A 13092-nucleotide genomic window follows, 5' to 3' on the forward strand; every position below is an offset into this window, starting at 1 on the left:
GAGGCAGAGCCACTGCAGCAGGGCAGAGGAAATGTTATTTAACCGTGGCTCCAATCCCCTCCCACTCGCCAGTTTTACTGGGGGGAAAGGGAGAGAGGTTTGTAAGGAAGGAATAAATCAGGGGGCTGATGCCAAGAGCTGATCCAGTTCCTGCAAACAGAGGTGCCTGCTGCAGACAGCTGCTTGGGTTCGGGAGGAGGGATTGAGCTGGAGCGGCTAGCGGAGACGGGGACCATCTTGGGGACACGGCTGTGGGCTCGGTCGTGCTCCTCTGGCATCGGTGTCAGCAGCTGGAAGAACTGCTTCCCTCAGTGATCTCCTGATGTGAAGCTTGGGCTCAAAGCTGGAGAGATGGAGGGACGGAGAGATGGCTGAACCCAGGCAGGCGTAGCACCAGCACCAGCCTCAGGCCCACGAGCAGAAGACCTCGGGCTGGAGGAGAGGTGGTGTTGCCAAGCGAGGTCCTTCTCCCCCTGCGCACATAAGGGCAGCGGGGGGCTTCGTCGCAGCTGCTGGGCTCTGCCCCATGACCAACGCCAAGGACCCGAAGGACACGATGGACCCCTCACCAGTGACCTCCAGCGCTGCGACAGGCCCTGTTACCTTCTCCCAGGTGTTTGGGCAGCAGTGCCAGCTCATGGAAGCAGGTAAGAGAGCGGGACGCGTGTGATATAACCTAAACTTCTTGCATGTCATCTCTTGGTGAGCAATGGTTTGCATCCCTTCCCCCCTCCTCGTCCCATTTCCCATGCTCTTCCCAAACCTGGTGTTTCTGAAAGCGAAAGTTGGAGTCACCTGCTCGGCTCCCGGTGGGTTTGCACACCTACCTTAGCTTCTCCTGACCCCAGTTAAACATCCGTGTAGCTACAGTTTGAGGCAAGGGTTGGGATGGTTATGTGTTTTAGATTAACGTGAACTGGAACAAGCTGCGCTTAGCCCGATGCTGGAAGTTAGCGCTGTGTTTAGACCTGTACACAGCAGATGTAGCAACTTCTCAAACACTAGTATAGAAACGAGTTCAAAATAATGACGTTCAAACTGGAAGCTGATTTGCTGCCCTAGAGAGCGACCGGTACAGTCTAGGGCATTGCTGGGTGTGCAGATCTCTGCTTTGGTGTTCAGTTCTGTGAAAAACAAAGCGTTTGGGGTTTTCCTTCTCTTTCTTACTGTTTTTGTTACCGTAGCACCTAGAAACCTCCTTCCCTTCCCCAGTCGTCTTCAGGCATTTCAGCCTCTCTACAGGTGAGCCTGATTGCTTTGGGTGTTAAAGGAGGAGGGTGTAAATTTTCCATTTTTGCCTCTTGCTTTTTGTTATCTGCTCCCCACAGATGGGAAGTGTAGACGGCTCCGGCACGCTGCTCCGTGAACTGTCTTGGAGCTTTGCGTTAGCGTCCCGCTTGATACCTGAGCGCCCAAAATTAACAAATTGGCTTAACAAATGTTACAAGACTTGCTCTCTTTTAACATCCTTGCTTACAGAAAGCTCTGAGAGCTTCCTCATAGCTCTTATAGCCATGGAGAGAGTTGCTGTGGGTTTATTTTGTTTGTTTTTTGAGTTTATTTTTATTTTTTTTGTTCAGTGCTACCATAGAACCCGCTATGAATTTCTAGCGCTCACGTTATTCAGACTGACTGGCGCTTTCTTAATGCTGCCTGGGATGGAGAACTTACTTGCCAAGATATATGCGCTGAAGTGTTCTGTTCCCTCTTTCGCTCTCCCTTTTTCCCTCTCTCCTCTGCCCAGCTGATATTGTAACTGATGACGTTTGGGTTGTTATTATTACACTGATGTGGTGAGATGTAAAATACGATACGATAGGGCTTTGCTGTGGACGGGTGTGTGACTTCTTGTTGTTGTTGCGATTCTGGCACTACTTTCACAGATGAAATTAGGGAAATGACTCGTTAGCTGATAACTTGTCCAGTTAATCAAGCCTGTGATCATATGGTTGCCTCCCAGGAAGTGTCGGGAGGTTTTCCAAGCAGGTTTGTCATTCGTCCTTGCACGTTATAGGGTATGTGACCAGTGCCGAGGCTGTGGCTCTGCTGTATCGGGCGCTACACAAAGAAAAGAGGTGCAAGAGAGTCCTAGTCCTGCGCATGCCGTTTATACACCCCTGAGTGAGACCAGCCAGGTGGGGAAAACCAGGTGGCAATTTTTGCTTTGTTTGCTTTTCCTTCCCCTTTCTTACCAGGGCAATGACAAAGAGGAGGTCTGTGGTCCTAGCTAGGACTTTCAAATCCCACTTCAGTAACTTGGCCACGAGATTTCTTCTGTTTCTGATGGATCGCTTTGGTGGCTTTTGCTAGACGTAGCTGGAGGCTGAAGATGCCTGAGAAGACAAGGTGGGACGCCTTGTAAGGATGGCTGGCCTTAAACGTCCCTAACATTCAAAGGGGAATGAGCAGAGCGCGTGTGTTCGGGAATGCGTTTTGTTACAGCCAAATTATTTATTGGTTGCTTTCATAGGCTTATGATATATTACCTCTAGCTCTTATAACAAATGGGCAAACACTGCATAGCCCTTTCTAATTATCATGAGTCCATATATCTGAGGCTCTCAGAATTTTACTGTGATGCTGGCAATTAAAACTGTTTTTTTTTTTTTCCTCCTATAAAAGCAGTTCTGTATTGATTTCTGTTTGTGTGAGCTTCCTACCTTCAAGGCAATAGCAATGCTCACCTAGCATACCTAAGAGCAGAACTCTGGGTAATGTTTTTGGGTAACTCTCTTTATAGCACCTTGCAAAGCCTGGCTATGCAGACTGTCGCTGTATCCTGGGATTTCAGTGTGGACAGGCAAGGCGAATCCCAGGAAAAAGGAGTGGCTATAGGTTTGAGACACCAAACTTCAATTACTTAGTTGTGTTGTATGACCCTGAACAAATGGTTTTTGGGGTAGAGCCATAAAAAGGCTCTACGTTATTTAGAACCATCTAAGTGCCCTTCGAAACCATAATACCAGATCTTGCCTACAGTGATTCCTTTGCAACATTGACTTTTAAGGAGCTATGTGGATTTAAATTTTGGCCTGTATAGCCCAAACTTCAGGAGCAAGACTTGTAGATACCCTGCACCACATTGCTGTAGTTAGGGGCGCTTAGGCTTTTTTAAATAACACTGTCATGTACTTAAGTGATAATGTTCTGGCCTCAATTAAAAAGCAAACTAAGTGCCTGAAGAAATACTGAACTCTAAATCACAAATTTGGCAGCACAACTTTTATATACCACCTGAAAAGAGCCTGTGTTTTCTATGGCTTCTCCCTTCATTGCATGGCAAGCAGCAAGCCAGAATGCTAGAAAAGGAAAATCTGCTGCTTCCCCCCCTGCCCCAACCAAAAAAATAGCTCCTTTCTTGCTGAAGAAGACTTGCGGAAGGCTTGAAAAGCTTTTGATGCAGCTGATGCTGCATAATTGGCTGATTATTCAAGTGTAGATTTTGCAGATTTGCATAATACCCTCGGATGTCCTATGCTAATCATAATATTAGTCTAAAGAGTATCTTGCCATAAGGAAGCCCTGCTCTAAAGCTGTTTTGCCCTTTGCACAAGTGCTTGATCTTTACTTACTCTGAAATACTGTTTATTTGTACACTATAGGGATAATGAAATTTTAAAAAGAACATCCTATTTTCCTGGTCTACCCTACCGTACCGCACACATGGCATGTGTTTAATTTGTCTGATGCTGGAAAGGGCTGTTAGCGGCAGCCGAGGGCATGGTCGAGTGCAAAAGGGGCAAAATTTCAACAGAAGAGAATAAGTTTCTGTCTTGGGGCAAGGTGTTTGGACAAGAGCTAGGTAAACTGGTTGATTGGTCGGTTTTTCACCTGGCCCAACCTCACTGTAGAGCTGATTATTTCCAAAAGCAGTAACTGAGAAAGAGGCTAACTTCACAACCCAGGTGCAAATCTTCCCAGTCTCAGCTGAAAATCCTGTCCAGCTGGATCTTTATTTTTTTTTAATATAAACATCAGTCGGAGGAAATTTCATGCTATAGATTTTGCTAAAACTGAAATATGTTGTCATAAAAGATTTTAGGGTTTTTTTCCCATTTGGCAGTTTCGGATTTAAAAAAAAAACTTTTGGTTTAAAAAATTTCTGACTGGTGCTCTGAAGCACTTAAAAATGAGGGGGAATTTGGATTTTAGGAGAATTTCCCCCCCCCCCGACATGCAGTACTGAAAGCACAGAGGGCTATCCAATCTCAAGGAGAGCTGAGGGCTCTCCTGAAGAATTAAGATAATCAGGGAAGCCACTTTCTTTGTATGTGGGCAAATGCCAAGAAACTTGTTCTCAGCACACAGCATTTTTCCAGGCTGGTCCCTGACTCAGTGCTCCATTAGATTAATTGCCATTTTCCATTAATTCTTTGGCTTATGGATACCTTTTTTTTTTTCTCCAGTCTTGCCAGCTAATTTTCCACTGGTTGTGCAACACAGATCTCTGTTCCTGATGTGACCTGAATGAACAAGAAGGTCTAAGCAATTTGAGAACTAGCCAAACTTCAGGAAGCTGGACTGAAACTCTTATGTATTAACTCTCCGTTATATATATACATCCTCCAGCACGTATATTTTGTATCCCACTCCGGTGGCTGCTCCGCATACAGGTATGACCCTGGTTTGGCCACCAGCTAGAGAGGTGGGATGTGATACAACAGTCATGGGAATTTTCCCATGCAGAAGAATGAAATTAGCCTTTTTCCCCACCCAAGACAGAGGTTTGTGGTTAAGCTCTTGATCCCGTTCCTCTCAAGACCAGGATGTGGCGTTACCTGTGCAATACATTTATACCACAGCAGAAAAAGGCTGAGGAGATGAAGATTTGCCATCCATGTTTTGTTGTTTTTTTGTTTTCTGTCCTTTAATCCCTTCTGTATTAGTACTTGATTTAGTCTGTCACCAGCCAAACAGGATCTAGGTTTCAAACCTTTTACCTGGAGCTGGCTTGGAGCATAGTGATACGGCTTCACCTTCTTCCCAAAAGCAAAGTTTTATGGTGCCTGTGTGGGCTGTGCACTGGCACTTTGAGAGCAGTGCCCCTCACTGATTTTCTTGCACATAAGCAGGATAAAAGGAGATTATTTAATGGGTTCGCACCAAAATGGCAGTACGTACCACTGAGGTTGATGCAAGTGAGCTGTACTTGTCCATATTGGGAAGATTTTCAGAAAAAGACTCATTAGGATTGGGAAAACGTCTGGAAAAATCTGTGAATAAAATGACCAACAAGGAACTAAAGCTACAGTTTCTTCTCAGGCCTTTCCCAGGCTTAAACCTTACTTCAGTGACCCCGATGTTGCGTGAGCGTAGGATTAAATCGCTGCGGGAGGGTTTCATTCCTCTTGGCGTGAAGCCTCTGGTCCTCGCGGTGCCGCGCTCCCACTCTGCCCCTTGCTCGCTGGCTCTGTCCACAAGAGCCTTCGCGTGGACCTTGTGTGACAGCTCTTCTCTCCTGTGGTGGAGAACAACAGAAAACGGTCAGCATGAAATCTTGCTTAGGTCAGTCGGTTTAAGACCGTGTTGAACCGGGGCTGGAGATGCGTTCCTCAGCGCATCAGGTTGCCTGTGTACGTGACTCAGTAATAAATTGTTTTCACCATAACAAGTTGTTCGCTTCCCTGAGGATGCAGCTGTCGTCCAGGTTTGCGTGCTGGTATCATGGCAAGTTCCAGCAGGTCACAAACAGCGAGCGTAAACCTGTGCTCATCCCTGTGATGCTTGAAATCATGTAGACAAGACCCCTGCGTTTCTGTGCATGGTGTTGTCATGCTAAAAAAGGTTGTAGAAAGAGATAATTTTTATCAAAACTATATATAGTTTTTTTTAAGGTCACAAGAAATGCTCAAACATATGCCAGATGCCTTCTGAGTTTTGTATTTTAGGAGAGAAGGGGATAATCTTGTTCTCTCCAGGGCCAGTTCCAGCACTAAGGGAAAAAATCATGCTCCTGTCTCCAGAGCAGCGTAAAAACCTCCCTGATAGATGATGTCCTCCTGCCTGAGCTGAATAGATTAAGCGGGTGCACTTGGTGGGTGCACGTGCTGTTGCTGGCCTCGATTAATCTGTAAAACAGACCAGCGCAGCATTGCCACTGGAGGGAGGAGGGTGCAGTGACTGTAGTTAACTAATAACTATGAAAATATATGTACTTAAAAAAAAAAAGGTGCAGGTGGTAATACATGGGAACGGGTAACGTAGAGGCTTCTCTGGGAGCCTGCAGTAATCAATCAGCAGTGCGTCTCGGTCACGTTGGCGATGACTTTGGCAGCCCCCGAGTCGATGCTGCCCCGAGGTTCTTGGTGACTTTGCAGAACGCGCTCAGGGTGCGTAAAGCAAATGACACTTATCCGTCTGGAATAGGGGAGGAGAGCTCTTCCGAAACGTGAGGATTGCTGCAGACTTTTAGGCATTGACTTGCGGGTAGCTGCTTCGCGAAGTGGATGCAGCAATTCAGGTGTTGCGGAGGCACGGTTCTCGCACCTCTCTGCAGGAAGGTGTTTTATAAAACTCGGGCTCTTTCCTAACTTACCTGTTCTTGTGTCTGTGGTTCCCACACTAGCTTTTTTAAGGTAAAAAAATAATCAAATAAGGAGGGTTTCATACTGAAATAAGACAAAAGCAGGAAAAAAGAAAGATGAAAATATTCACCCTCTTCTAACTAGGGAGACTCAGCTATCGCAGCGTCTGTGTACTAACCACTGGCCAGCTGCTTTGCTCGTGATTAAGTTAAGAGAAGCATTCATCTCCATTCCTGATGAAAGAAAAGGATTTTGTCCAGGAACGGCAAAGTCTAAGGAAATAGCTCTTTGAAGTTGAAAGTAGACACCATTTTTTTATGACACTAAAGTAATGAACTGAGAACATGTGTATGATTAGATGTGCAACTACAGATGAGAAGTAGTCGTCCTTTCTTTTTCTTTTGAGGTCTTTGAGGCCATTTTAATGGCCATGCACAGTAACAAAGGCAGTAGAACAAAAGACTAACCTTTGAGTAAGGTATCTGAGGGCTAAAAGGGCTTTTGAGCCCTTTCTGTGGCCTTATCCTATTTTATGGAAATGTGGTGATTTTTGGTACAGCTAGTTGAGAATTTTATGAGCGGGTATGGGATATTTCTCAGTTGCCTACTTCTACTTTGAAGTAATTGGAATATTTTACTGGAACGCTTCCAGGACCCAAACATTTCGTTTGGGAAATTATGAGTGTCTTTAGGTGCCATGATCCATTGCAAGATAAAAATCGTAGGAACCAGTTACTGCGTTCATCTAAACAGTAGACTTTCAGGCAAGTGTAGAGTTTTTGAAAGATGCTGAACTCGGAGCAGCGGTACCCGCAATCTCAGTCGGGGGATCTGGAGTGTGTCTGTAAAGACCTGGCCAAACCAAAGGCATCGGCTGCTCTGAAGGTACCTAGAATTTACAGCAAAATGATGTTTCATCCTTCCTGCAGCATCTTGCTGCATGCCCCATGGATAAAAATACTTTGTCCCTTATCTGAGCTGTTCAGATGATCTTGCAACGGAGTTTATTATTAGCTTGATTTTTGCAAATGTCAAAACAAAGGTACAGCATGTTTCAGAGACTCTGCAAAATTGTGCACCTCAGCCTTGGTTTTGCCAAAAATAAACTCCAGTTTCCTGGCTGCCGGTGCGAGATGCCCACGATGCCTCCAGGAAAGGTTAAGCAGCGAGAGTGGACGACGGAGAAGCTCGCGGAGTCATCAGGCCATCCTGGCGTTTTCCAGAATAATGGAATATGCTGTTCTATACAATCAGCAAAGGGGCGAAGAAAAACTCTCAGCTCTCTTCTTCCACCACTCTGAACCCTGCTTGACTTTTGCAGGTATATTCTTTATTAATTAAAACTCATATGAATTATTTTACATATACTATTCTGCATCTATTCCATGCTTCTCAGGAAGTTATGTTATTTTTGCAGGCTGCCACTCCTGAACCCAGTTATCTGATATTTTCTCTAATGCTTGAGTCAACACATCAGCTGCATTTAGGCAGGCTGAGCCTTACACAGATGACAGCTGTATGGGCCAGGGGCGGTTTACCCATGCATAGGAAGGCAGGAGAAATCTTATGCAACGCTTGAACCTTGCCTCAATCTTCCAAGCCAGTGGTTGCTGGCAATTTGTGCCAGAGTTGCTCCAACGTGATGCAAGGATCCTTTGCTTGCGCTGGCGGTGGTGTTCAGCCATCGCGGCAACTTTCCTCGCGTGGATGAAGCCCTCCTCTGCGTGCAGCTGCGCGTGCTGCTTGCAGCTTTCCTTGCGGTTTGCAAAGTTTTGGCTGCGCTGCTGGGCCTCATTTGGCGATAGTGAACCCTGTTAAGGCTATTGCCTATCTTTGTCTTCGTATTGTCTTCAGTGGCTTCCACTGCTGCCTGGGGCAATGGTCCCTCCAGCAGCTCTTTAAACAGGTTTTTGGCTCTCCTGGGCGTGACTTTAGCACATGCAGTAAGGCAGCACTCTTGGGTATCCGCTGCGTTAACCATCTCCAACACAGGGTGTTTAAAAGTATCTGTTTTGCCTGAGGAATTCTAGTTGTACCTCAAACAGTAGGTTAAATCAATGCGTCATTCTTCTGGTTTCAGAGGAATTAGGCTTTCCCTCTTTCACTTGAGGACGGGTAGTTTCAGCAAAGGAGATTTTTTTTTTTTTTAAAGTAGCTCTTTTTCACCTGCTTAACCGTGGTTTAAAAGGCCTGGAAAACGATCCAGCCCCTCTCTCATAAATCTGTACGTGGCTATGGCCCGTATCTACAATTTGAATAGTTCTGCTTTCTGGAAAAGCTGAGATTTAAAAAAAAGAAAAGGAATACAGGTGCTGTGGTGCTGACCCCCAGCGGCCACAGCTATTAGCCGTGCTGCTAATAGCAGCGCGACCCGGGAGGAAAGGAGCCCGTAAAGCAGTCTGTGCGCGAATCCCGATTTCTTGTCAAGCATCTCCTCTCGAGTAAGAGAAGTGCTGGGCTGAAATTTTGGTTCTTGGACTATACTCTGAGAAACGGCACAACAGTTTTCAGAGACGTGTAAACCTTTTTTTTTTTTTTTTTGTCGCTTGCATCAGCTGCAGGCCTCAGTGATTCAATGTGGGGAAACGTATTTCCACTGGGTTATTGCAGAACTGAGAATAGACTGGGGTTTTTTTTTATGAACTGATCATTCAATTTGCTGCGTCTGTTAATACGCCGATAACATACCGACTTGAAAACAGATGAACGATCATACCGAATTCCCGTGGCGTAGTCAGGCTAATGGTATTGGCGGCCCCAGCTGAGCCGGCGGGTCAAAACACATTTCTTAGCTGAAGCTGATATTTTCAAATTCATCGTAAACATATTGTTTCAAGAGCTGGGACTCGAGAAAACCAGCAAGTACATCAACGCTTATAAATGTCAGCTGCCTGAGCTGACAAGTTAGTACTTGCGTTTCGCTGTTTACAGAAAACTTCTCCTTTTGCAGGTACAGAAAAGCTTTTATCTCCAAGGCAAACTGCAAATGAACCACAAATGTAATTTAGGCAATGCCAATTGGTTAAATGGGATTTACTCCTGCAAAGATTAATACAAACGTAGCTACCCCAGGAAAGGCTTTCCAGTTGCGAGAGGCCTCTTATGAAGTGTCTGGATTATGACTGGGAATTTGCAATCTGCAGTTCTAGGGCTGGCTTTGCTCTGAATCAGAGCAGCCGCTCTTACAGCCGCCGGTAGCCGACGCTCCTCAGCAAGTTCCTCCCCGGAGCTGCCCTTTACGTCGCAGCGAGTTACTTCGGAAAAATAACGCAGGTTGTAGCTGCTGCTTTGTCTCCTAAGTATAACGTGCTTTTTTCCAATGTTTTTTTCCTTCCCTTCTAGCTTTTATAACCCAGTTGACTCCGCTCTACTTAATTTGCCTGCGCAAACTATTTGGTAACAGCTAACACGGGGCCCCGTTGCTATCAGCAAGCTGTAATGCAGAAGTAGGGTTAAAAAAGGTTTTCTGAAACCGCTGGGAGAAAAAGAAGTGGAGGAAAGTCCATTCATATCCCCAGTTTTCCCCCCTTTCCCTTTTTTCCTTCCTTATTCCCGCTTTGCCTGAAGCTGGAGGCCAGCAGATGCAGCCAGCCCAAGTCCTCCTGGAGGAGGAAATGGGCTGTGAAAGCAGTTTGCCCAGGGAGAAGGATTTGGTTGTGTTTAACTCTTACTATGCTTGACGATATTTCTCTTGAGGTTTGGTGTGTTAGTTCTCGTTGACTGAATAAGGAAATTTTGGCTTGAGGAGGAGGTCCCCCCCACCCCCTTCGGGAGAGCACTTTGTAATAAGCTGAAGTGATAATGAGTGTGGTTTTGCCGCTTGTGATAGTTTCCTTTAATAAAGGCTGGGTAGAAATTGTTAGGTTTTGATACCCCTGCTTGCGATCTTGAACACGGATTATTGGCATTTTGGCTCGTCTGTTATCTTTTGTTGTTGAATAGGCAAGGGCATTTCCTTCAGCCACCGGCACGCGGCCAAGGCTCTCGTCGCAATCCCCAGCGCGCGGTCAGTGGGTTAATGGCAGAAAGGATTTCCCCAGGGCTCCGCTGTATCAGTCTATAGGCTTTGGGTATCTTAAACGAGCGATACATCCTTGTGTGGCTAATGTGGCTTTCGCTTAACTGGGATTGTGTACTAAAGTTTTTGATTTAGGCAATGCCAGGGAATAGGCCAGGAGATGGAGGCAGAGTACACTGTAAAGCAGAGCTCGCGGTGCAAAAGGTGCCTACTGTCACTAACAGATTTGCAATACGAGCTGCCTGCTGTTGGTCCTCCCTCACTTACGAAATAAACCGATGTTGATCCTGTGGTTGAGGAATTTGTAAAACTCTCCCTCCCGTATGGGTATCTAACTAGGGTTGAGGCCGCTCCGCAGCCCGCCTTCAGCGAGAGCAAAATTAAAAGGATCTTTCTCCTCCTTTATTTTTTTTTTTTCCCCCCCACTTGCCTGTTGAAAAATCAAAGTGTGGGAATGTAGTATCTCGGGGACCGCTGCACCTCTGCACGCGCACAGCTTGCTTACATGAGCCCTACGTCCACAGGTTGCTTCCCATCCACTTATTCAGTCTGCAGTTATCTCAACTGCACACCTATTAAAGCCAAAGTCTCATTGCTTGATAACTCGGGATTAACCCTAAAAATTGGTGGAGGCTCATTATGGTGTGCAAAAGGGGTACGGCAGATGCTAGCCTGAAATCTAATGCCATGAGGTGGTAGGTGTTTCAGGTTAGCTAATCTATACAGATTGAGGCTGATATCAGGTTTATTAGGTTAATTTGAAGTAATTTGATGGTTACAATTAGCAGCGTTTGGTTTATCAGATTAAATCAAATTTGGTATAAATCAGTGTGTCCTCCTGAGAACTTAAGTCCAAGAAACGTCAGGTTGCACAAATCAGGTAGTGGAGATTGCACCTACAGTTTAAAAAAGAGTTGGAGGGGGAAGAGAAGGGAAATAAAAATTGGAAAATCAGAGCTTTGGTGGTTTATAATGCTTCCCTAAATCTAGTAATCATGCCCGCTGTGATATGCAATCAGGCACTGCACAGATTTTTCAGCTGTAGTGAGCCTTTATTTTTCACAAAGAACAGAATTACTGATGTTTATTTTGTGGTTAAACTCTAATCTTTTTGTGACTTCTGCTCAGCTGCTTTCATGTCTTGCAGAGTCTTTTTTTCTTTTCTTTTAGCCTTTACTTGCTATTCCAGTGATTTATTATTTTTGTTTGCTACATTTCGGTGTTGATTTCCTCAGAGGAGGAGGAAAAAGCTACTTCTAATTGGCATCTGAGTGGTGTTTGGCCGAGATGCAAGTTCTGGATCTGTCAGCGGTCATCTCTCTGCTTCAGCATCAGTCTGAGTATTTAAAAAAAAAAAAAAAAAAGCCTCTGCCGAGAAGAGCTCGGTTTACCCCTGCTGGAACAAAAGCCCTGCCTTTTTCTAAGGTGAGAATTTACTTACAGGTTCATGTGTTAAAGCCTCCCAAGCTGAACAGCAACATTCAAACAGGAAGGTTAGCGTCCCTTAGCAAGGAGACTGTTATCTGCTGCTTTGCTTCAAAAAGGTATCTCAAAGACATTAAAAATATTTTGGAAACCTGTAGCTCTTATTAGTCCCGTCTTCTCATATTTCTGGGGATCAGTCCAAATCAAAATGTATCGTAAGGCTTAATGCTCTTGTTCCCTGTGTAAAAGTTTCATTTGAGGCCCCGAGCAATCTTGAAAACTCTTCTGGACTGCATCAGTTTGCTTTAATTTAGCTTCACGTTACAGCAGATGATCTCAAACGACCCCGAGCGAACGTCCCGTGCTGAACACGGGAATCTTCGGCGCGGGTTTTGGGTCGACTCACGCGCGGTGTGGTCGAGCAACGCGCGAAGCCTCTGCGCCGTGGGCGAGCACGTGGCACGCAGGAAAAACGAAATTAGTGTTCGGCTTTGCCTGCGCTACCCAAAGGAAGCAAGGAGCTACCCAGGTCCGAAATAACTCGCCCGAACATCATTACGTGATTGAGGCTTAGGACAAGCGGGGCACAGAATTTCCTGCCGGAGGAGAGGTTTTAGCTAAATAAAGTTCTTGTGAGCAATTACTCTCATAATTCAGTGATAATCCTGCTGGGGGATTGCTCTCAATAACTCTTAATTAGCTCGACTAACACCAGGGATTAATAAATATTGCAGCGTTCTTCTTTTAAGTGAAATGTTATTTATTTATTCTTAATTTATACATGGCAAGCCTGAGGCGTTCAGATCTAAATAACTTGCTGATAGTCGGCCACCGAGCCGGTGACGCGGCCGGGAACAGAAAACGAAATTGTGACTCAGGTGAAGTAACAAGCAGCCTCGTACCAGTTCGGCGGCAAATGGGTTACTCGGCTTTGTTTCTTCTATATAAATTAAAACACAAGCAAATAGTTTTGCAGAATTATTCCTTAAAAAATTTCAAAGGGGACAATTAAGCTAAACTTTGATCCAAAAATTACGTATTGCTTTTCCCACCTGAAAAGTGCACTTTTTTATATCTCCTCCTTTTCTTAATTTTGGATAGATGCAGAAACACTGTTTTATTTTT

General features: G+C 45.2%; 1 protein-coding gene across 1 annotated transcript in view; it reads left to right on the forward strand.

Moving 5' to 3' along the window:
- The window catches only part of KAZN (kazrin, periplakin interacting protein), a 207323-nt gene continuing 194231 nt past the window's right edge, over positions 1-13092 (forward strand). Inside the window, exon 1 of the mRNA XM_068915635.1 lies at positions 1-647. Coding sequence (XP_068771736.1) covers positions 527-647 — 121 coding nt within the window. The 5' untranslated portion in view covers positions 1-526. The remainder of the gene's footprint in view (positions 648-13092) is intronic.

The sequence above is a fragment of the Struthio camelus genome, chromosome 21, assembly GCF_040807025.1.
Source record: "Struthio camelus isolate bStrCam1 chromosome 21, bStrCam1.hap1, whole genome shotgun sequence".
NCBI classification, from domain to species: Eukaryota; Metazoa; Chordata; class Aves; order Struthioniformes; family Struthionidae; genus Struthio; species Struthio camelus.